Source organism: Gambusia affinis, linkage group LG23 (assembly GCF_019740435.1).
Source record: "Gambusia affinis linkage group LG23, SWU_Gaff_1.0, whole genome shotgun sequence".
NCBI classification, from domain to species: Eukaryota; Metazoa; Chordata; class Actinopteri; order Cyprinodontiformes; family Poeciliidae; genus Gambusia; species Gambusia affinis.
In genome coordinates this window covers 19,531,020-19,555,304 of record NC_057890.1, presented here as the reverse complement: position 1 = coordinate 19,555,304, position 24,285 = coordinate 19,531,020, and the positions used below count along the sequence as shown (strand labels likewise).

General features: G+C 46.5%; 4 protein-coding genes across 18 annotated transcripts in view; 1 reads left to right on the top strand and 3 right to left on the bottom strand.

Annotated features, from left to right (window-relative positions):
* eps8a (epidermal growth factor receptor pathway substrate 8a) overlaps positions 1-4,237 on the bottom strand; it is a 29,757-nt gene extending 25,520 nt beyond the window's left edge. For 3 of the 11 annotated variants that reach the window (XM_044108994.1, XM_044108996.1, XM_044108997.1), the window contains exon 1: positions 2,066-2,293. The gene's annotated coding sequence lies outside the window, so the exon portion shown is untranslated. Of the gene's footprint in view, positions 1-2,065; positions 2,296-3,844 lie in introns of those variants that run through there. The other 8 variants (XM_044108999.1, XM_044109001.1, XM_044109002.1 and 5 more) reach the window with 7 other exon arrangements.
* Positions 4,238-4,757: 520 nt separating this feature from the next.
* dusp16 (dual specificity phosphatase 16) lies at positions 4,758-12,750 on the bottom strand. Of its 2 annotated transcripts, none has more exons than XM_044109009.1 (7): positions 12,476-12,750; positions 10,563-11,003; positions 10,309-10,447; positions 7,277-7,440; positions 7,052-7,211; positions 6,857-6,980; positions 4,758-6,783 (listed from the first exon to the last, which is right to left on the bottom strand). In XM_044109009.1, exons 2-7 carry the CDS (start codon positions 10,788-10,790, stop codon positions 5,727-5,729), a joined length of 1,872 nt encoding a protein of 623 aa, XP_043964944.1. In that variant the 5' UTR covers positions 10,791-11,003; positions 12,476-12,750; the 3' UTR covers positions 4,758-5,726. The 2 variants fall into 2 exon arrangements, with proteins under 2 accessions (XP_043964944.1, XP_043964946.1); XM_044109011.1 differs by having other exon boundaries at positions 10,563-10,905.
* Positions 12,751-15,013: 2,263 nt separating this feature from the next.
* Positions 15,014-17,022, top strand: crebl2 (cAMP responsive element binding protein-like 2). Of its 3 annotated transcripts, none has more exons than XM_044109014.1 (3): positions 15,014-15,301; positions 15,874-16,071; positions 16,344-17,022. In XM_044109014.1, the coding sequence occupies exons 1-3, from the start codon at positions 15,287-15,289 to the stop codon at positions 16,497-16,499; spliced, it is 369 nt and encodes a 122-aa protein (XP_043964949.1). In that variant the 5' UTR covers positions 15,014-15,286; the 3' UTR covers positions 16,500-17,022. The 3 variants fall into 3 exon arrangements, with proteins under 3 accessions (XP_043964949.1, XP_043964950.1, XP_043964951.1); XM_044109015.1 differs by lacking the exon at positions 15,014-15,301 and adding an exon at positions 15,352-15,652; XM_044109016.1 differs by lacking the exon at positions 15,014-15,301 and adding an exon at positions 15,353-15,769.
* Positions 17,023-17,660: 638 nt separating this feature from the next.
* Positions 17,661-24,209, bottom strand: gpr19 (G protein-coupled receptor 19). Of its 2 annotated transcripts, none has more exons than XM_044109012.1 (3): positions 22,047-24,209; positions 21,071-21,374; positions 17,661-19,467 (listed from the first exon to the last, which is right to left on the bottom strand). In XM_044109012.1, the coding sequence occupies exon 3, from the start codon at positions 19,439-19,441 to the stop codon at positions 18,173-18,175; it is 1,269 nt and encodes a 422-aa protein (XP_043964947.1). In that variant the 5' UTR covers positions 19,442-19,467; positions 21,071-21,374; positions 22,047-24,209; the 3' UTR covers positions 17,661-18,172. The 2 variants fall into 2 exon arrangements, with proteins under 2 accessions (XP_043964947.1, XP_043964948.1); XM_044109013.1 differs by lacking the exon at positions 22,047-24,209 and adding an exon at positions 21,909-22,017.
* Positions 24,210-24,285: the final 76 nt, after the last annotated feature.

Below are 24,285 nucleotides of genomic sequence, written 5' to 3'. Positions count from 1 at the left end.
AATCACTGACTCAGCCTCTTAAAGGAACCAGAACCAATTCAGGCCCAATTCTTCCACACACAGAACCAGTGAGGTTCTGTCCGCTCTCAGACTAGTTCTGTTTGGATCTTTGATCAGGACGATGCTCACTGTTCAACAGATCAGAGCCCCAGTACCAGAACCAGATAAGTCCAAAACCAGTTCAGAACCGATAGGAGTCTCCTGGACAGGTTCTGATTAGTTCTGTCTGATGAAACGGGTCATTGAAAGTTTCTCCTCTCCCAGAACCGGTTCTGATTCTGATTGAGCAGTTCTGTTTCATTCAGAACCTATTTGGACCAGTCTGGCCTTTCACAATAAAAACCCTGCCAACAGAAGGGATTTTATTTTGGAAAGAAGCAGGCTCTGTGACCTCTGACCTTTGCTGCAGAGCAGTTCCATCACGTGAGGCAGACTGGAGGGTCCACACAGAGCGCCTCACCCGGTTCCAGCCCAGAACCTGAATGCAGCACGGGCCTAAAAATAATCCATAGTAATCCTGGAAGAGCCAAGTCGGCATTCCCGCTCTCAGGGGGCGGGGCTAAAGGGGCGGGGCTTGCAGACAGGAAGAGAAAATAAAGAGTCAATCAGTAGTCTACTCTGATTGGTTCGTTTGGATCTCAGAAGGCAACATGTTGGGTTTGTGGTTCGGACGGGTACAAACCATCAGCAGAATATAGATTAGAACCAAGTAGTTTATCTCTTAGTAGTTTAACATTTAGAGTGGATCTGGACCGGACGGTTCTGACCCGGTTCTAAAACAGACCATGAAGCTGTTCTACCGGTTCTGCTTTTATCTAATAAACACCAAGATACTTCCAGTTCTGATCCACCGGGTTCTACTCTGGTTCTGTCAGTTCTAACTGGATCCAGGGGCTGAGTCGACCCAGTGAGTCAGAACCAGAACCAGCCTGTCGTCAGTCTGCTGGCTGCAGGAAGGAGCAGATTAGCGTGGATCAGCTCATTAAGCCTCTAATTGGTGGCTGGCAGGGGGGGGCGGGGCTTAAAGGTGAGCCAACAGGTGGCAGATGGCTGGGGAACCGTCAACCGAGTCAGAACCGAGCCAACAGAACAGACTGTATCCATCCAGACTCCCAGCACTAAATTATTCTCTTATTGTAAATAATAATAATGAAGACTGGGCCTTGGGCGGCCATGTTGGTTCTGGGCAGACCCGGCCCGTCCTCACAGCGATCCGGTCCGAGAGCAGCAGGTAAAGGCGAGCTTCCTCTGCAACTCGACTCCTGATCTCTCGGCACTGCTGCAGCACACCTGGCAGGTACAGTTACATCACACCGTTGCCCCGGCAACTGCACAAACAAGGCGTCTCCTGGGAAACGCCTGGTAACAGTTACAGGACGACGAGCCGATTGGTCAGGGTGACTCAACAAGCCCCGCCCCCAAACCGACCACAACCAGAACCAGGCAGGTCAGAACTCCAGAACCCGAACAGAACATAGAAACGGGTTCTGGTTCTTATAGGATACTGACTGAACCGATTCCAGTCAGAACATCTAGAAACAAACATCTGGACCAGAACCAGAACTCCTGGTCCTTAAGTACCGCCCACTGTCACCCCATGCTTCCTCCAACAGAACCTGACTGCAGAACCCAGTCCAATCAGAACCAGTGGAACTGAACCTGTGAGTGGTTCTGATACGAAATGGACCGCCTTCACTTCAGATCAATCAGTTTTACATGTAGACAGTCAACAGAACCAGAACCACCAAGAACTCATGTTCAGAACCAGGGTGAGTCCAAACGGAACCACTCTGGTTCCTGATTGGATCAGCTGCTCTTGATTAGCAGGTCAGCTGACCTCAAATCTGCTCAGGTCACAGAACCAGAACCAGAAGCTTTCAGTGGTTCCACTTAGTTGGTTCTTATCCATTCAGGTTCTGTCTTTAAATATTATGATCCAGTACCAGCTGGAGGTTCTGCTGGTGTTCTGACGTCCCTCCATGTCCGTCCTGAACCTCCCGGTCCACTTGTGTGTTTGTTTTTGGGAGGAGCTGAAGCGGCTCTCGGAGAATTAAAGCGAGCTTACCTGCAGCTTTGGACTCATCCACCGGTCCGGACCGGGTCAGAACCGCATGGCTGAGTTCACCGGTTCGGGTCGGTTCTGGTTCCGACAGCGGCGGCTCAGTGGAAACTGTTGGGCTCCGGTCCGGTTCGGCTTACAGCAGCTTTCTGCGGAGCAGCGAGGGTCAAACTGTCCCTGCGCGCTGACTGACAGGCAGCGCGGTGCCCTGGCCACGCCCCTCCGGACTTTCAAAATAAAACCGCAGCTTTACAAAAAAAAAAAAAAAAAAAAACCTGCAGCTTTTAAATAAATACTTAAAATATTAATATTTTAAACTTTATGGCTTTCTGCAGTCATAAAGTTTTCCTTTAACAAAAAAAAAAATGTAAAATTTTAAAATATAAAAAAATGTAAAAATAATCTAAGCTTCAGTAACATGATGCCGGTAAATCATCATTTATTGTCCAGAAGAAAAATAAAACGTTTTCTACAGCTTAGAATAAATATGGAAAGTGTTAAGCTTTAATCTGATTTTCTGCTCATAATGTGAGCAGAGCGGGTGGTTCTGATACAAACCAATGAATAAAATTCATTTATTTTACTATAAAATAATTTTAAAAATCAATATTCCAACAACTTGTTTTAAAACTCTCCAGAACCAGAACCCCAGTTTGGACAAGAGGTTCTGGCCAGTTATATTTTTCCATAAATAGAACTGAATCTATAAAAATCCTAATTATGGTGCTCCAATGTGAACGTTTTCTCATAGCTAAGTTTCAAATATTCCGTCTCAAAGTGAAACCTTTGAATAATTTTCGGTTAAAAGCTCAAACGTTGCAATAATCTCAGACTAAATCAGATGAAAAATAATTAAAAATCTGCAGCATCTTCATCTGAGACAGAAATCATCTTCCAGTTGCAGCTCAGTGATTCTCTACCGCCCTCTGCCGGACAACTAAAGCCCTGCAAAAGAAAAAGAAAAAAATGCGCTCCTGCGGTCGCAAATCATTATTGATGAATTCCATCTGATCAGTTATTGATCGTTTTTTATTAGATGAACCAGAGTTCAGATAGTGCAGGAATCATTTCACGGCTGATCTGAAACAAAGATCATCATCATTGCTTGGTTTATTAGACCAAAATTATTTCAATTGATAAACCACAGAACAAAGATGAAGTTGGTTCCAATTTGGGAAATGGCTAACGGGCGATTCCACCTAATTATTACTACCTTCCGCATCTTTAATCAACTCTAGTTAAAAAAACTACAACACCTAAACCCTTCAAAACTGGACTGGATTATTCTGCTCTGATAGCAGAATATTTAAAACCCCGTTTGGGATTTGTGAAACCTTTATTGGATTTGTGAAGCTTCACTTAACAGACGGCTGCAGAAGGTCTTTCCTTCCGACAGCCATCACCATATAATAATTCTTTGAAGAATCAATGAGTTACACCAACATTTATTTTCCCTTTGGGATTAATAAAGTGGTTTTGAATTAGAATTGAATTTTAAACAAACTGCTTGGAACAAGTGTGAATAGTAATCTGAACTTTACTGAAGTTTCACAAATCAAATAATGGTTTCACAAATCCCAAACATGGTTTTAAATATTCTCCTATTAGAACAGAATAATCCAGTCCAGGTTTGAAGTATCTAGGTGTTGTCGTTGTTTAACTAGCGTTGATTAAAGATGTGGAAGGTAGTAATAATTAGGTGGAATCGCCCTTTAGCCATTTCCCGAATCGGGAGCAACTTCAGCTTCGTAACCACGAAACCATTAGGACTGTAGCAGTATTCACCATGCTCTGGGACTGCTTCTTCTTCTTCTGGGGATGAAGACCTGCAACGTCTGTAGAACCGGATGGACTAATCGGACTGATCCCAAAAATAGCTCACGGTCTTAAAAAATGTTCCTCAGAAAGGCTGCAGTCTTGGCGTGACAGTTATGCTAGCGGTGCTATGCTAGCTGCTAAATATGCTCGTCATGCAGGGGTTAACTCACCCTACTGTATTCAGGGCTTTTTCACACGTAGCTGAGACTTTACAAACACCAATATCTCTTCCACATCGATGAAAATAATATCATACACACGGGATTGATTTCTGAAAGTTTTCATCCAACTGTATCCGAGCAAATCCGTCTCATCGTAGTTTTAAACTCCTCACATCCAAAGCAGCCAGTGAAGCTGCAAGCTAAAATCTGCCAGCCAATCAGATTGCTTTGAGACAATCTGCACTTCCTGTTATGAATTAAACATGGCGCCAGGTTTGTTTTTTTACTTTTGGTTTTTAAACAGGTTTATTTATAAATGAAACTGCTTTTAAACAGCGTATTAGTAAAACTCAAGACAAGGGTTAGCGCATTTTTTTTGTCTCAGACTATAAAGGGAACCTGAATCTTCCTATAAACAAACACAAATACAGAGTTTTCTCACATCTCCACTTTGGTCGGAGTTGTATAAATCATTTTTAGCGATATTCAACTGGATTTAAGGCCAAATCTAATAAAAATGTCTCAGTTTTCCCAGATATGCAGCTGTGTGTGGACTAACCTGGAAAAGTAACCTTTAGACCGTCAAGTTTGCTAGAGACAGTGGTTCTAAAGCCTGAGCGGAACCAGAACCACACACTGGGTCAGGAAGTTTTCATAAAGTTTTTATTGGTCTAAATGTCCCACCCATCTTCCCGTACCCACAGAAACACACACACCAGTCCTGTCCTGGAGACTCACCTGAGGTCACGTGACTTCAGGTGAGTCTATTTATTTCACCATTCAAACATAGTGCAATATTACCTGTGAGCAGAGGGAGGTCAGATGACCTGTTGACCCTCAGACACCTGAGGGTTCACCTGGAGACGGACCCAGTCTGACCAACCAGAACCTCCAAGAACTTCTGAGCCTCTTATAGAATACAACACCTGTTCATACCTCCAGGTCAACAACATCCTGATGACCAATCAACCAATCAGAACCAATCAACCAATCAGAACCAATCAACCAATCAGAACCAATCAACCAATCAGAACCAATCAACCAATCAGAACCAACCAACCAATCAGAACCAATCAACCAATCAGAACCAACCAATCAGAACCAACCAATCAGAACCAACCAACCAATTAGAACCAATCAACCAATTAGAACCAATCAACCAATCAGAACCAATCAACCAATCAGAACCAACCAACCAACCAGAACCAATCAACCAATCAGAACCAATCAACCAATCAGAGGCATTCTAACATCTCACTGTGTCTCCAGAACCAAGCTCAGGTCCAAATGTTGGAGCGTCTCAGCCTGAGATCACAGTTGTGCAGAATGATGATCCGGGTCAGAACACAGAACCGCCCAGGTGAAGTACAAACTTTCATTGATCATCTACTCGGACCCAGTTCTGGTTCTGATCCAGAAGCAAGTCCAACCCGGCTCTGCACCAGAACCAGCTGCTACCAACTAATCACAGGACTTCTATCAGAATCAGTGGGTTTGGTTCTGTTTGGATCAGTCCAGATCAGAACCTCTGGATCAGAACCGCTCTGTGATTCTGATTCGGTTCTGGTGATTCTCCATGAGCCTGGTGAGTCTAGGCTCCGCCGGGTTTGGCCGGGTTCTGCTGGCTCCCAGATGCCTGTCCTAAAGTGGGCCTAGCCCTGTCTGTGATGTCACAGCGCCGCTGGAGCTCAGGACACCTGGATGACCTCCATGCTGCCGGAGAAGCCTGGCCGGGTCGGAACCGGCCTCATGTCCTCTCTGGACCCGTCCAGCTGGCAGCTGCGCCTCTTCAGCTGCTTCTCAAAGCTGCTCTCCTCGTGCCAGCTGCGCCGTGAGTCGCCGCGGTCGCCGGCCCTTTGCCGGCGTCGGACCGCCTCCAGGCCGGTGCCGCAGCCCAGCGGGCCGAATCCAGCACCGCTCAGAACGGATCCGGACGAGTAGAACCGCGTAGTTTCAGAGGACAGGTACCAGCCGGCCGTCAGTGAGGAGGCGGAGACCGCCACGGGCCCCAGCAGAATGTCAGAGTGCCAGCCCTTCAGAGCCGAACCGGAACCAGAACCGGACCCAGAGCCGGGTCGGGCCAGCTGCTGCTGGCTGCAGGACAGGCCCAGCAGGAAGCAGGTGTTGCTCTCCTCCATGCTGCCAGAGCGCTGCAGGTGCTGCGGGCCGGTCGGGGCTTCGGGGGCCGGACCGGAGCCAGGTGAGGCCGCCCGGTCCGGCCCGCTGGCCCGCTCCGGCCCGGCCGCCTCCTCCTGGTCCGGGCTCGGCTCCGGGGTCGACTGCTCCGACACTTCCTCCACCGGGGAGAACTGGCACGCCTTGCTGCTCGGCGCCGTCTTGTAGAAGTCATCGCCTGGGCCGCCGTGCGACCCTAAGGCGCGGTGGGCGGGGCTGGTACCAGGCCCGGCATGCAGCCCAAAGGCGCGGTGGGCGGGGCTCGTGCCCGGCTCTCCGAATGCCTTGATGTCCAAGGAGAAGGAGCGCTTGAGGCGGGCGCTGTCCTCAGACCCGTCCCCCAGCTGGGCGCCGCCCAGAGCCTCGGCCAGCTGCTCGGCCAAGTCACAGGGCGGGGTCTGGGGCTCAGACGGAGACTCCGCCCCCTGCTGGCCAGCCAAAAGCCCGGCGCCGGGTGGGTCGGGTTGGCTCTTGGAACCGTCCGGACTCTTGATGTTCTTCTCGAAGTCCAGCAGCTGACCCAGGAAGTTGAAGTTGGGCGAGATGGTCGGCCGCTTCTCTTTCACAAACCTGATGGAGAGAGGGAGGGGTCAGAGGGCGGTGGCCATGGTAACACAGTGCTGGTGACGGTTCTGGTTCTGACCGGTACGCCTCGTCCAGAGACATGTCCATCCGCTTCATGATGTAGGCGATGGCGATGGTGGCAGAGCGGGAGATTCCTGCCAGGCAGTGGACCAGAACCCGGCTGTCCGATGCCTTGGCCTTCTCTGAAACACACAGAGTGGGCTGAGCAGAACCAGAACCAGGACCAGAGAGCCCACAGAGGGTGGACACACACCTATGAAGTCCAGGGACCGGTCCAGCCAGGGCAGAATCTTCTCGCAGAAGGAGTCGTTGACGGGAACCCGCAGGAAGTGGGATTCTGGGACGAAGTCCGGTTTGGGGCAGGTGTTGCTGGCGTTCAGGACGAAGGCGATGTCGTTCTGCTGCATCAGCTCCTGCAACAGAACCGGGTCAGTGCTGGGTCAGAACCAAGGCATCCGGCTGCTGGACAGCTCCTCACCTTGTTCAGGACGTCCCTCTGGCAGCCCAAGTACAAGTGCGGCAGGATCCGGGTTGGGCCCAGGTTGGAGACGGCCGGGCCGGGCTGGGACGGGCAGGACGGAACCAGAACCGACTTCCCCTCGCACAGGCCCGGAAACAGCTGTGAGAACTCATAGAACCCGCCTGACACCAGAACCACAAGATGAGAAAGTCTGAAAGTCTGAAACTAGCTTACTGATGCTTCATGACATCATCCACCATAAAGGAATCAGAACTTTATGCAGTTTTGATTTGTGACATTTTTCAGTTTCTCAGCTGCAGAACTTTTACTAGGACATTATCATGTAGCTAAAGGCCACCAGCTCTGCTTCTGCCTGGCCTGCAGCTGCAGGCAGTGAGCAGCGCTGCGCCCCGCGCTGATTAACTGCGTCTCTAACATCTAAACCAGTCATCCCCAAGCCCCGGGCCGAGGACCGGTACCAGTCCGTGGACCAATTGGTACCGGGGTGCGCAAGAAATAATTAAATGTTTGAGTCTGGAGGGTCTTTTATTTTGAAGATCCAGACTCTCTGGGTTCTGTCTTGGCGCCAACATTGAGCCACAAGCAGCAAAATGGGTCAGAACCAGATCAGATTCTTTGTAAAGTTTCTTTATGAAGGGAAAAGGCCCAGAGAAGAGACAGGAGGATGGATTTATCCAGTAGGTGATTCCCACAGTCCAAGCTCTGCATGATATGGTGACCGGATGTTAATGAGGCCATGAAGCTTCAAACTGTTTCTCCACTAGAGACCAAGAACCCTGAGCATCAGCAACACTTCTGGTGTCTCTCATCTCTCCCAGATGGACCGTCTGGTTGCAGAGAAACAAGATCAGTTCTCCATTAGTCCTTATCCTGAGGTCAAATGTTTGTTTTTGTGGAGCATCTGTATCTTATTTTGAAGGGATGTGTAGACGTTACCATAGCGACCAGAGTCAGAGAGGAGTAGAGCTGAGAGTTTTAGGTCTGGTTCACAGGATTTAAGGATTGTGGGCCGATTCTCCAAACCTCTGTGACCACAGAGCCATAAAAGTCCAACAGGTTCTGGTCATAGGCCTCTCACAATAAACAATAAATCAATTAATGTACGATAAATTAAAACTATCGACGTCATTTTAATTATCGTCTCTTCCAGCCTTTTTCTCTTTCTGTTGATGACACTGAATGAAAAAAGGTTCAACTCCGCTGCTCTCCACTGACCCTCCCTTCCTCATTTCCTCAGTGTAATGTCCAGTTCACACTACACCATCTTAGAGCTGTCGGCCGATTGTCGGCCCATTTTCTAAACCTGAGAGATCAAACATTAGCCGACAGAAATCCTAGGTAGAACGGTTCCATCGGGTTCCATCGGGTTCCATCTGGTTCCATCGGGTTCCATCGGGTTCCATCGGGTTCCATCGGGCCGTTTGGTGTCCAACAATGGGAACAAAATAATGGCTCCAAGTCCAGTGAAGTCATTTTAAAACCAGGCATTAATCAATGCTTTACTACAATCTACCTGCAGTGCATGTGTCTCTAGTGTCAGCGTAACGTCCTGACTGAATGAAAATCATTAGAACCTTTTTATGTCACGTTAACGAAGAACAGCTGAAAAGTTACTGGGTTCATCAACTGGTACCAATTTGGCTCCAACTCCTCCCCTCATCATTTCTATATTCTTTACACCAAATGTTTTATAAACATTAATGTTGTTTCCACATATCATCTCCAATGTCCGCTGGACTTCGGGTTGCTCCGTGTCAGCTGTTTGGGATTCCCCTCTGTAATTTCCCCTCAGAAAGCAGGAGGAGAATCCGGCTTTCTGATTGGCTACCTGTCACATTCAACAGGCTGCGTTAAGCTCCCAGTGGGGAAAACCCCTGATTTAGATCGGAGCGCCACAACGATCTACCGTAACACACCACACACTACAGGATGATCGGTTATGAAACCACAAGAGACAATCTGAGAACATCAACGTTCTCAGATTGTCTTAAGGGGAAAATGTAGGAGTGAACTAACGTGTAGTGTGAACTATTGCATCAGGTAGTCGATGTTCCATCTTCTCTATTTAAATCTAATGATTACTGAAGGACAATATGGTTTACAGACTTCATAATCTGAACTCTTTTGGTTGAATCCAGTATTTATTTACACTTTGGTGTTTTTATTCATTTTTGTTAATGGAGACTGAGAATCCATTTTATTTTTGTTTTTGGTTGTTTTGTTTATTTTATCAGTTCCAGTGTTAAATGTTCTTTTGAAAATAAAGTGTATTTATCTTTGGCAGGAAATCACATGAATTATTATGTCATTTCCATTAAATCAGTGTACAAAGGTCTTCAAACAATATTATTGTCTATCGCAGTAGTTTTTGAGACAATTAATCGCTCAGCAATTTGCTATCGTGACAGAACTATTCAGTCGGTTCACCAGAACCGATTCCACAAGAAAATCCAGTAAAACCTCCAACATACGGTGTGTGAATTTAGAGTGACAAACATGTCTGACGATGTAGAAGCAGTAGTGACAGTTTGTGGACTCGTTCTAACAGAGGGAGTGTGAAGCCTTTTTGTTCTAACTATATTATATCAGGTTAATGATGGATAGCTGAAAAGTTACTGGGTTTATCAACTGTGGTACCAGTTTCTCTCCAGTTCCTCTCATTGTCATTTCTGTTGATATTCCTGGTACAAACTGCAGAATAAACATTCAAGCTGTTTCCACATATCATCTCCAGTTTGGGATTCCCCTCCATGCTGCTTTCTGATTGGCTGCCTGTCACATTCAACAGGCTGGCTGTCAGTCAGGGAAACCCCACAGGCTGGAGGCAGTTTGGGGGCGGAGTCAGAGGACGATGACATCATCGTTACATAAGTACCCTGGTGGTCAGAGACCAGTGAGCTGTACCGGGTCTGCTGAAGGTCCGGTACAGCTCACCGGTTCTGTTACTGGTTCTGCTTGGCTCACCAGACAGGTCATCCGGAGGTTATCTAGAGGTCAACTGGAGGTCATGAGCAGCAGGAGGAACTGACCTGACAGCAGGTGGACTGAGGGGAAGCTCCTCTCCAGCTTCACCAGCAGAACGCTGAGGAACGAGTCAGCGCCGAGTGCAGCCGGGTCCGAAGAGTTCTGGTCGTAGACGACCACTTCCTGGTTGCCCTGCAGATCCAACTGGACAGAAACAACGGCGTCCGGGTCACTTCCTGTCAGGGGTTAATTCTGAAACTACGACTGATCGATTAGCTGGTCCCCCCCCCCCCGCCCACCTGGTTGCCCCCCCCCCCACCTGGTTGCGGGCGCAGTGCTGCAGCAGCTCGGTGATCTGCACCTTGTCCTGCTGCAGCCTCCTCTTCATCAGCTTGGAGCCGTTGACGTTCAGCGCCTCCAGGATGTGAGACGTGTTGTAATCCACGAAGGGCCGGCTGTCGATCAGAACCACCCGGTCCAATCCGCCCTCCAGCAGAACCACCAGGGCCTCCGGCCCAATAGGCCGCACCGCGCTGGGCCTGGGCATCGCGCTCCGCTCCGGTCCGCTCTGGTCCGGCTCTTCCTCCTCGGTAGCGGTCCAGTCGGGTTTCAGAACAAGAGAGGCTCAGAAGAACTTCATGGTTCTGGACGGGTTAGAGGTCCTGATGAGGAGGAGCAGGTAAGGAAAATGAAGGCAGATGATGTCACATCTGGGGGCAGGGCATCATCATCATCATCATCTTCATCATGACAACAATTCCTGAAACAGAAACATCCAAACCATCAGAACCACAGCAAGTCCGACCCGATCCGGCCCGACTCAGCTCACAGAATAGAATTTAAATACTTTGATCAGTTTCTAATCATCTGGTTCTGGTTCTGCTCTGCATCCAGAACCAGAACCAAAGGAGGAGAAGCAGCATTCAGCGTCTATGCTCCACAGATCTGGAACAAACTTCCAGAAAACTGAAAAACAGCCGGAACGCCCGAGTTCCTTTAATCTAGACTAAAACCAGCTGGTTGGAGTTGATCTGAGTTATGATCAACACATTTGATGTTTACTGATTTTATTTCCATATTTAATCTTTATTTATAAAAATACACTGCAGTCAAAAACTTATTTTAATGAATCCAAGACGCAGAAACACCTTCAATGTTTAGATGAGATCAAATGTCGTTTCTCCTGGAATTACTGACTGTGTGATGATTTTATGTTGTTTATGGTGTAAAACACTTTGCTGTGCCGTGTTGCTGCAACGTGATTTACTAATAAACATCTGGTTCCATGAAGGAGGGACGAAAACTTTCTGATAAAGTAATCATCTGGATCCAGAACCGGACCACTGGGACATTTACAGAAAGCCGCTCAGTTTTAGGAAAGGCTTAGATGGGTAATAATTAAAACATTTCTTCCTTTCACTAAATTTTCTGAGCCTCAAAATCTACAGAGCTAAACTGAACCCAAATAAGAGCTAAACGCTTTAGAATCAGAACCACAGGCTGACATCTGACCCTGTTCAGGTCCAAACCTCACAGTAAACCCGATTCTGTAATAACTTATGTATAACAATAACAGATACAGCGTCTGGCTCCATTGGTTCCTGAAATCAAAGATCTATAATCGGCAGATAGAATCGGCTCTAATGTGAATGAACATTAAATGAACCAAATCTTTTAGCTTTGTTACCAGACGACGTAAAACCGGAAGTGGCGCTCATATTAAAGCCAATTTAGAGAAAGTGAAAGCTGTAAACGTTTCTTGAACAGCACCCGAACCTCAACCAGAACCCCATCTGGGCTGAAGTGGACCTGGTGTTTCTGTCTGAGCCGGCCGATAATAGAACCGCTTTAAGGTGGACTTGGGGTTTATTTATGTAGTTTTAGCTTACCTGATGGTTTTAAGGTGGACCTGCGGTTTAACTCCAGGCTCCAACTAAATCTGGATTATATTTGTTATATTTAAAATAAACTTCGTGAGCACTGATTACTTTAGGGTGGTTATTGAGTACAGAAATAAAGCTTTAAGGTGGACCTGATGGATTCGGACCGACTTTTCCAGAACTTTTGGGTTCTGAACTATTGACCCCGATCATCTCTGACATTTCCCTGGTCTATCTGGCGGTTTAACACCGACTGACCATCGGAACCAGGACCCGAACTTTAGGCCACGGTAACGGAACTCCAACCGCCGCCGAAGCTTCGGACCTCAACGAGAAATTTCGGTGAACTCACCGCCTGAAAAGTCTTCGTTACAGTCCGACTAACAGCTTCGCCGTCCCGCCTGATGTTTCGGGGGAAGCCCGCGGAAATGTAGCGGAAATTAAAGGCCGAGAAAGGGAATAGAAGAGGCGGCAGAAACCGAGCAGAAAGCGGTTGAGTGAACCGAAGTCCTACTGCTGCCATAAGAGATGAGGTCACCGTGGTAAAAATAACAGCAAGTCGTCATCCGGAGCAGAATCCGAAGAACTCGGAGGACTCTTAAAGGGCCAACGTCCCAATTACTGACGCTACGACATACAGCAGAGCAGCTTCACCGTCCTGTTGCTTTAAGAACCCATTCAGCATGGACTGTGGAACTCTAGAACTGCCAAAAAATAAAATAAAATAAGTATTTAATGGTAACAATAAACAGAATACTGCAAAAATATCAAAGCAATAAGTTTACTGAAAACAACAAGAAAATCAAATAGAAAAGTAAATATTAAAAATTTGGCTAAACAAGTATGTTCTAAAAATAAAATTAGATAATAGAACATAAATATTTATTTCCAATTAAATGGAATGAATATGTAAAACAATTTGTATTTGAATTAACAAATATCCCCTTAATTATACAAACAACATTTAAATTAAAATAGAAAATAAGACATACAAATTTAAAACAGAACTATAATAGGCTTATATGCAAATTGTCTATGGAAGTAAATAACACCCAAAAATAATTCTCTTCTAATTAACATTTATAATCCATCCATCCATCCATCCATTGTCTATACACCCTTTGTCCCTAATGGGGTCGGGAGGGTTGCTGGTGCCAATCCCCAGCTAACATTCCGGGCGAGAGGCGGGGTCACCCTGGACAGGTCGCCAGTCTGTCGCAGGGCAACACAGAGACACACAGAGACAAACAACCATTCACACACTCACACCTAGGGAGAATTTAGAGAGACCAATTAACCTGACAGTCATGTTTTTGGACTGTGGGAGGAAGCCGGAGAACCCGGAGAGAACCCACCATGCACAGGGAGAACATGCAAACTCCATGGAGAAAGACCCCGGGCCGGGAATCGAACCCAGGACCTTCTTGCTGCAAGGCGACAGCTCTACCAACTGCACCACTGTGCAGCCCCGACATTTATAATAAATATTATGAAAATGTGGAAAATAAAATGATACCTGTAATAAATAAGTAATTATAATAAACATAACACTCCAAAACAAACATAAAAATAATGATTATAAACAGTAAGGTATTAGGATAAATAAATAATCTTACACTGAACTACACATTAAATTAAAAGAAGAATCAGTCAAGTGAAGAAATGCAGTAATAATATGGTCCAATAAAATTAGATTTATGTTTTTTTTTTAAAACTGCAAATTACATTTAAATTTTAAAAATATTTTAGATTAGTAATTAAATTAATAGTCCAATAATACAAACACAACTAAAAGTTACAAAAACATACCAATTTAAAACAGAACAATCTAATGCATGAATATAAAAAGTTTTTTTATTTAAAATATTCCATCAACTGTACAAGGAATACCTCATAATATACTTTTATATTGCACCATAATACTCTTATTTTATTTAAACCCATCTTGTTTTCACACAGATGTATTTATTTTCAGTTTTTTTAAAGGTACAGTTGTATGATGTGTGGTGTGACTGAATCCTTGTAGCTCTGCTAATCCACCTCCTTTGCTTTTGCCACTCCTTTTGAAACCTGCCTGTCCGTCTGGTTAGAAAGATGCTGGAGTAGGGGACACGATCCATTATGATGGATGGAAAAGATGGTTTGAACTTCCTACTTCTCTCTCTGCATCCATAAAACAAACATCTAAGAACCAATCAGAGCTGACGCAGCAGCGCTGCGTTCCCTCAGGACACTTGAGCTCTGGAGGAGCGAACCCGACAGGTGATTGAAGAAACCTTCCGAGTCTAGATGGTGTTCAGGATCAACCGGTCAGCTGAGGTTGATACTGTTGATGTCCTCTCTGGTTGTGTAACAGGAAGTCAGCTGAGTCTCATGCTGCTCCAGAGGGAGACAAAGGAACGCTGCACATAGGAAACCTTCTCATTCTGGAGCAATTAGCATGCATGGATAACTCCCTGAGAAAATCTGATGCATAGATTGTTGAAAAAAATAAATAAAGATCAGAGGAAGAGATGATCAGATCATCAGACCCGGTTCTGGTTCATATAAACCCAAACCACAGAGAACTGTTGTTCCACATTAAGAGGAGTCAGCTGAGGAGCTCCTTCAGTCAGAACGTCTCCCTGGTTCTGACTAGATTCTGGGAAAACTAAAATCAGAATTTAACCTGATTATCACCCGTTCATTTCTAACATACAGAATTCCTCCAGGCATTTCCAGTTCAGGTCTTCAAACGGTTTCCATGGGAACAGCAAGAGTTTACATTTATTTAAAGAAAAAATTATCAAATTAAAGAAACAGAGAATAAAATGAACATAAATGTGAATATGTTACAGAACCGTGCAGAATCAGTCTGTTCTTTTCTAACCTTAGTTTGGTGTTGTGTCCTCTGCGTCCGGCAGGGGGCAGTGCGCTGCAGGCTGCAGCGAGCGATCCACAGGAGGAGGAGAAGGAGAAGAAGATCGACAGGAAGCGAAGATGTAAACAAATCTAAACCTTCCCTGATCTGGATCAAACGGAACCATCTTCCATCTTTAGCTGGATCAGTTGGGTTCAACACTAAAAGCAATTCCTGAGCTCGGTCAACCGAACCGGCTGCTGTTCTGCTCCTCGGGCTCGGTTCGGACTCCGGTCCCGGGTCTTTGTTTGGCTTTGGATCGAAATGGAAGATAACAAGGTAATGAGTCACTCTACCGAACCGGGCTTGTCCAAAATCAACTGGATTAGCTCACCGAACCCGGTTAGAGTACAAAGGTTCGGTTCTGATAGGTCAGGATTCTGTCTCCGGATCGGTTCTGCTGGAACAGAATCTATCTCCTGTAATGTGAACATAGCTAGTGGTTCCCCCGCTTCGGTACGGACAGAGGCTGGGCTTTGGTTCTGATGCCGCGTTGCTGGTTCTGGAAGGTTCTGCAGGTCCATTAGTAGGTAATCAGGGATGTGCGCATGCTCAGTGCGGTTCAGGTGAAACAGGTTGATTCTGTTTGGTTCTTCTGGAGGCCTGGAGTCGGTTCTGAACTCTGAGCAGGTTTTGTTTTCTCTGTGTCAGCGGTTCTGAGATAGAGTTCTTTTGGACTGGAAAGTCTGTACTGTTCTGTAACATGAGTAGGGTTTTATTCTGAAAATCAAAATAAGAAATTTAAAGGTGAAAGCCATTGAAGTTCTGGTTCTGTATCTTATACTGGATTTAACTCCAGAACTACAGACCCATTCCTGAACCCGTCCTCTGGTTCCGACTTCTCCCCCCAGATGGTGGCTGGGAAAGTGAAGAAGCCCGGGAAACGCGGCCGGAAGCCAGCTAAGATCGACTTGAAGGCCAAGCTGGAGCGGAGCCGGCAAAGCGCCAGGGAGTGCCGGGCCCGGAAGAAGCTGCGCTACCAGTACCTGGAGGAACTGGTTTCCAGTAAGGAGAGGGCCATCTGCGCGCTGCGGGAGGAGCTGGAGATGGTAAACTGCTGCGGGACACTTCCGGTTCTTAACCGGAAGAGCTCCGCTTCCTGTTCAGGTTCTATTCACTGAAACTGGGCCGATCAGAACCAAGACACTAGGTTCTGGCTGGTTCTGGTTAAACCTGGGTCCGTCCATCCATCACCTAAAACAAAGTTTCCCAGTGAATTCAGCCATTTGAATTGGACTCATTAATCAGAACCAGTTCGTTATCAGAACCATGTTGCTGTGGTTCTGGTGCGGCTCGGTCTCACCTGCCTCTCTCCCTGCAGTACAAGCAGTGGTGCTCGGCCATGGATCAGGGCAAGATCCCGTCGGAGATCAAAGCTCTACTGACCGGAGACGAGCAGAAGATTCCTCAGAGCAGCGCCGGCACCAAGGCGGCCAAGAACAGCAGGAACAGCAGCGCCGGCGCCGTCCAGAGCTAGACCACCATGTCAGCTACAGACTCTGTGACCCCAAACGACCCGGAGACTGCCCGGATAAAACCCGGATACCGGAGTCCGCTCCATCTGCTCTGATCTCTCCTCACGTTGCTGAAGTCGGCCATCTTGTCTTCTCCCCGCTTCCAGCCTCCCACCTGTTCAGGCGACACTCGGAGGTTACCTGGCTGTTTCAAGGTCACACGATCCGCTGGCTTTCAGCTCCTGAGAAAAAGATGTTAAAGTCTGATCGTCTCGCTAAACGTTTCTGCTCTGGATCTGACTAATCCAGTTTGGATCCGTTTTTTGCTTCGTTTTCAGGTGATTCTGTCTAAATCAGCAGATCTAGAACCCGTTTCCCGAGGAATCCCATTTTTCCTGTTCTGGTTCTGGTCGTAATCCTTCCTGAATGTTGTGCACTTTCTTTATTGTAGCAGAAGCACTTTGTGAGTTCTGAAGAACCTTTGTAGCTTTTACAGAACTTCAATTTGTCAAAGCAAATAAACCAGAATCGTGATTCTGATGAAAATTCTCGGCTTCCTTTATTTCATTTTTACATCATTTACCAGAACCGGATTCCCTCTGATTCTGGTTCCGATTCTGAGTGGTAACAGCTAAAGACAGCCTACAGCGCCACCTACCGACCACACTACATCCAGTTAACTCTTCGGCTTCGGTCCAGTTGGTGAGGTAATCAGAACCAGCTTCACGGATCTGCTAGCGTCTCTTGAAGCAACACATGACGTCAGTGCTACGTCAGTTTTTACTAACGTTAGCTTCTAGCTCACAAATCACACAAGTAGCTGTTGATGTTCATGCGCTCACGAAGCAACATGAAAACATGAGACGTGACGTAGAAAACATGGCTGCCAGGAGCGCGGTCCAATCAGAAAGAAGCCCTTTAGGGCGTGCTGTGGTTGCGTAGGGGACAGCGCAACCGACATTTGGAGGCCTCGAGTCCTCGACGCGGCCGTCGTGTGTTCGATTCCCGGACCCAGCGACATTTGCCGCATGTCTTCCCCCTCTCCTGTCAGTCTACTGTCATATAAGGGACACTAGAGCCACAAAAAGACCCCCGGGAGGGGACAAGAAAAAAAAAAAAGAAAAGAAGCCCTTTAAATCAACAAACAATCTGGGAGTCTCAGTGTTTGGTCACACAGGAAGACATTAACGCAAATCATTTGGTTTATTTAGCCTTTCAATGAAAACAATGTGGCTGTTTATTTTTCAAAGTTATATCTTCAAGTTATTCATGCATTTATAAATCCCAGGGTTCCAACTTCAATTTTTAATTACATATTTAGTTTACAAGCTAAATCTTTAGCTTTCAATTGAAGTATTTAGAGAACAAATCTGGGTGTTTAGCTTGCTAACTAAATATTTAGGTTGTAACTCAATATTTAGTTAGCAAAATGAACATTTAAAGCAAATATTTACCTCTAAAGCAAATATTTATTTAAAATTAAATATAACTTTATTAGCTAAATATTCGGTTACAACCTAAATATTTAACCAGCAAGCATTTGGATAGCAAGCAAAATATTTAGCTTGCTATCTAAATGCTTAGCTCGCACATTTTGTCCTCTATGTCAGAGTAAATAAACCAAATTATTGTTGGTAATTTTTTACTGTGTAACTTGACAAATGGCGCCCTATAACCGTGGCGTTGGCTCAGTCGCTCAAACGAAAGTGTTGGGCGGGTTGGTGTTGGTGGGCCAGGCTACCTTCTTCTCCTTCGCCTCCCGGTCAAATGCATCGTACACCGAGTCCTGGGTGATGGTCTTAGCTTGGACCGGGATTTCCACCACCCCAACGTAGTTCTTCTTGGCCATCCGGGAGCTGGCAGTGATGGTGTAAGCGTTGCTGCGGTAGCACTTCATGGATGACATACAGAAGGTCTCCCGCATGCCGCGCCTGAAGTTGGCATTGTAGACGGAGTACAGGGTTGGTTTGGAGGCCGTGGAGCTGAAGCAGACCCAAGCGATGGTTGTGAAGAACAGCAGCTCCTGTCTGCCGGGCGTGTCGGCCTCCTCAGGGTGCCACAGCTGGGCCACGTAGAAGGGCGTCCAGGTGAGGAAGAAAACTGAGTTCAGCATGAGGAACATCTTGATGGTCTTAACTTTAGTCCGCGGGACGATGTTCATGGTGCGACGCACCATATGGCCGTCAGCGCCGATCCTCCAGATGTAGCGAACCACCCGCTGGTAGAAGGAAATGATGAGTCCAACTGGGACAAGAAAGCCAACTAGAAGGTGAAATGCAGCGTAGGTGATACTGCCCCAACTGCTGGGGAGGAAAAAGTCGCAATGACTGTCTGCAGAACCATAAAAGAAGAAACAGGGGGCGATAAAGACTGCATCAAATAACCATGAGGCCAGAATCATCTTCTTGGCCTTTTCTCTGGACACCTTGAAGCTGAGTGGATAGACGATGGTGTAGAAGCGGTCCACAGAGATGGACAGCAGGACATAAACCTGGACGCCGGGGCAAAGGTGCTGCAGGTAACGAACAACCTTGCAGGCAGCAGCGCTCAGAGGCCATTGTCCTGCAGCCACCTGCAGAAGGACAAACGGAGCCCAGCCCAGGCTCATGAGCAAGTCTGCACACGCCATGGACACCACAAAGTAATTAGTAGTGGACTGAGTCCGCCGGCTCCTGTGGATGACCAGGCAAACGAGGGCATTTCCCAGGATGGAGACCAGCCAGAGGAAGCCGAACACCAGGCCCAGGATAGCGACCTCCCCTGAAGACAGGTCGCCAGAGGCGGCGGTGGCGTTGGGCTGCCTGGGGGTCGAGCCCTCGAGGCTGTAGAGCGCAGTGGTGGGCAAGGCGGCCAGCACAGTGAAGTTTTCTTTCTTGGAGAAGTTAAATGACATCTGATTCTTGAAGAACGGGGAGTAGAAGGAGGGATTCACACCAACTCTGTTTGTGGACTGAGCATACACCATTTCTGTATCGCAGCGTCACAGATGAGCTGTGGAGACAGAAACAGACAGTCACTAGACAGACAGAGCTGAGAGAACAACCTTCTGGAATTTATTTATAAAGCAGGTCTGGTACCATTGGAGGTACCGGACCTGCTGAGGTAGGCAAGAACCTAAACATGAACGGTCAGTAAAACTGGCTCTAGATTGGATGATCAGTCAGTAACCAAACAAGTTAACAGACTGGCCAGTGTTTGGATGTTGGTAAGGGTAACTGGTTGCTAGGTAAAAGAGGAAGTTGTTGGGTGAGTTTCATCTCCCTGGAAAAGCCCACTTCCTTCCAGTCTTTTCATTGTTTAATTGGTCAAAAGATTTTCATGTAATGCTAGATATTGATCCAATTATGAGATCAGAGAGTGGTTGACTGGTTGGTTGTTGGTGGCCATCTGCTGCTTGGTTGGTCAAAAGAGTTTAATGTAATGCTAGTTAGTAGTTTGGTTCCTTGGCCAGTTCAGTTGGTAAATAAGACGGGGTTGTAATTTGCGGGGTTAGTAAGGTTTCCCCCTGTTGGTCGGTGAACAGACCAAGAGTCGATTGGGGAGGAGCTGCTAGTTAGGTTGACTTAGTGACTGCTGAATGGTTTGGTTGATGGTTTTTTATTTTTTTGGGTAGGTTGGTTGCGTTCATTGACAGGTTGGGGTTTTAACTGGGTGGATACATTAGAAAGATAAGAAAATGAGCGGCCATGTTGGTTTTACTAGATTGATCCATAAGCAGCCTGGAGCTGGATGTGTTCCTCTATCAGTCGGTGGTTGAGTTAATCAGGTCTCTGGTTAGTAGTGTTGATACCAACCTGAAACACCTCCTCCTCATAAACCCCCAGCCACAGATTTCATTGCTCCTGATTTCCAGTCCCTCACTGGGACCAGTTAGGACTCTGCAGGGACCCCCGGCTCCTCTGGGGGAACCCATTAGCACTGGGAGGGACTCATGACAGAAAATTGTGTTTACAGACGCCGACCTGTTGACACGGCTGGATTTACTCGTTAGCAACCTGTTAGAGCGAGCCAAACGGGTCGGAGCGGAGGTCCAAACACTGATCCGGACCGTCTTCTTGTTAGGAAACACTTTTTTAGACGGATTCCCGCTGGGCTTAAAGCTCCCGAATTAAATTGTGGTTAAGATTTTCTGGCTAAAAGAAATCCTGGACCTGCCTGAGATCCGGAGGAAATATGCACAAAAACCAATCAAATCAGAATCGATTCAGAATGACAGAGTTCTGATCACAGCAGCAAAACAACAAAATCAATAAAAGTGATTGATTTTCTCCCAAATGAAAAAAATAAAAAATTCAGACTCATCAAAATATGTTTTAAACTCTTTAAAAATAAGAAAATTCAAGTCATAAATTGAGATCAGGACAGAAATGATTTTGTTTGGCCAAGTTAATATTCAGATCCGGTTCTGATTGAGACCCAGAATCTGGATCCATCGTGAACGAAACCAGCAGACCTTCCTCCTTAAACTCAGCCTCCATCTTCATCACCGCCTTCACGTCCAACCTGGACCTCATGGAAAAATACTGGCGCCACCGTCACAAGCCCACATGTTTCTAAACCCAAACCATTAAAACCGAACCGAACCGAATCTTACATGTTCGGCATCACTGGAGCTTCCTGTCATCGTTCTTCCTCCTGGATCTCCGGATCTTCATCCTCTTCACACGTAAACAAACCGTGTCGCAGCGCCAGCCGAACATCTGCTGCTACTATACGGAACCGAACCAGCGATACGGCGGGTTCCGAATCCGCTACAGAATCCGGACCAGCGGGAGGAAGAGGAGCTTCATCCCGGGGTTTTCAGCAGCAGGAGGAAGAGGAGGCGGCAGACATCATGGCTGTCCGTCTTCAGGATGAAGCTGACGATGAAGAGGAGGCGCAGCAGGGCGGGCCGAGCGCTTTCCGGGGCCCAGGGCGGGAAAACAGGGGAAAAAACAAGAATACAGGATAAGGAAAATGTTCAGTTCATTTATTAATCAGATTTCATAAAAGTCATGAAAAAAAAAGTAACAAAAGAAGACACCTTTAAGGAACAAGTTTAAAACACCTGAAGATCATCTCCATTAGGACCCAGAAATGGTTCTGCTTTTCTTTCTCTAGGAAAAATGATTTCTAGAGAAATAGCACATCATTAACAATGTATCTGTTAATGATGTGCTATTTTAATTTTGTTAATTTTTAGAGAACATCTACTAAATGGACTATAATCGAAAACTAGCTCCCTTTAGCTAGCTCAGGTTAACTTAAATTATGTTTATTATTGAGCACTGTCCCTTTAAAATTACATTTGAAATGTGAAATGGTTCCCAGTTAGAACTGAATGAGTTCGTGTTCATAGTTCTTTGACACGTAAAACAACATCTAAGGTTCTGTTAGAAAGTCCGAAGATTCAGTCAGCAATAATCTGAATTCAAAGATAAATAATCTGTTACTTCCACAATCTTCAACGATCCGGACCTCAAGAACAGACCGGTCCAGATGGAGGTTCTGGTTCTGAGCCCAACTGTAGAGCACAGGACACAAGCAGAACCAGAACCAGTTCCCAAGCAGAAGAAATTGATACTTCTTACCTGAGTGAATGAAGTCAGGGTACTGGGCCAGGTGAGCTAAACGGACCAATCACAGCGAAGAACCCGGAACTCCGACCATCATGCTGGATCCAGGCCAGCAGGGGGAGCTGTTCCGAACCTTAGACCCTGGCCGGTTCATGGACATGAGGCGTTAGAGGGGCCCAGCAGGAGAGGGAGAGCTTCATCAGCTTCATCTTCATCAGGATCAAAGATGTACTTATGAAGACAGATGCATCACTCCTGGTGATGAAGAGGCGTGACCTCATCTTTATTTTTTTTCTGGGCTGTGATTGGTTGACCTCATCTAGAAACTGGAACCTGACCTGTTCTGCAGCAGCAGTTACCATGGTAACTGGCAGGAAGTGCATGGACCTCCCGCTGGATCTTGGAGAAATTCTCCAGACTGAGGCAGAACTTCATGAACAGGCTCAGATCCAGTTCAGCCCACAGCATGATGCAGCCGCTGCCATAGAGGGCGCTGTTCACATTGATAGCTCTGACCTTTGACCTTGGGCTGCCTGCACCTGCAGCCTCTTTGTGGCTCTATAAAAGGAGACGACCGCCTGCTCTGATTGGCTGTGGTCTCAGCTTGTTGCCATGACGACCGCAGCACAGGCCGGTTGCCATGGGAAACCAGCAGCGGAGTGGAGAGGAGCAAAACAAATCTGGTTCATCTTCCAGAAAATGTTTCAGAGCATGGCAGACTACAAACTAAATGAAACTTGTGATCAGAACCGATTGGACCTGTGAGCCGAGCGGCACCGAGAGGACCAATCACAGTGAAGAAGAAACAGAAACACGTGAATCTGTGAATTAACCCATTTATCATCATCAAAAGCAGGAATAAACATTTGGCAGGCTGACAGCACGTCGGCGCCCCCTGCTGGACGCCAGAGACACCTTCAGTCCCAGAGAACAACCAGTCCGGCAGGGGGCGCTGTTGGCCCGGCCTGCCTTCAGCCACCCAGAACCAAATGTTACAGGAGGCTGGTTCGGATCGGTCAGAGGACTCGGAACCACATACAAAGTTTTGATAGAGGGTTCTAAAAGAGTCAGAACCAGGTCAAAATCTGGCGTGGAACACAAAGTTCTGGAAAAACAGAACCTAGCGGCCAGTTGCACCAAATCAGACAAAGTTGGTGTAAAACGTTTGTGCTACGTTTGTAGAGCTAAACTTTTAGTTTGTGCTACTTTGGCTTTGAAGAAATTAATAAAAGTTTAAAGGCCATTTCGAGTTTGTAAAGGGGGGCTGGTTGACCTTTAAACTTTCATTAATATCTCCAAAGTAAAGCAGCATAAACAATAAATGTTGCTGCACAGAGGCAGCCGAGTTGATTGACACAAATTCTGCCTGATTTGAAGTGAGGGGGGGAGGGGTGCTGGTTGACCTTTCATGACCTCTACAAGCATTTCTTAATATCTTTAAAATGATGTGAGCAGCACAAAGGAAACGTTTTGCTGCACAAACGTAGCACAAATGTTTGATACCAATTTTGTCTGATTCGAAGGTGGGGAGCCAACGTCACTCAAGTTCTGGCTTTGCTTTCACTTTATGTCTGTATTGAGCGGAACCACAAAGTAACGGGGATTAATGATAAGAACCGGTTTAGAACCGAACGTTCATTAAAGCAAAGAAAGCTGATTGAACATTGAACTGGGTTTATTCTAACAATTACATTTTTAACAATTTTTCTGAACAATTAAAGCTATAAATTTTCACCAAAATGATCCAAATTACTTCCCAAACATCCTGGGGAACTTTATCTGATCCAGAATTGGCAATTTGTTCAGCTGAATTATTTGGGTCAATGAGTGCTTTTGTCTTTAAGAGAACCGTCATATAAACTGGGTTTACTGTTTAGTACCTGTGAGTGAGTCTGGGAAACAGTCGGGGTTAGATCCGAAAAGCTGAAATAAAACCGAGCAGATCTGATCCAGGGCCTGATCTGTAGCTCAGCGTGTTGCTGCAGAGCTGGTCCACCGACCGGGACTGCACAGTCTGTTAGTAAAAAACTGACGGCAACAATTTGGGTTATTTAATCCAGTGGTTCCCAATTCCAGTCCTCAGACCCCCTGCCTGCATGTTTTAGGTGTTTCCCTTCTGCCACACCTGGATTGAATCTTTGGGTGATTAACAGGACTTGGTGGCTGCAGAAGATGTCATGCAATCATTTGAATCAGCTGTTCTGGTGTAGAGGCACATCTAAAACATGCAGGCAGGGGGCCGAGGACTGGAATT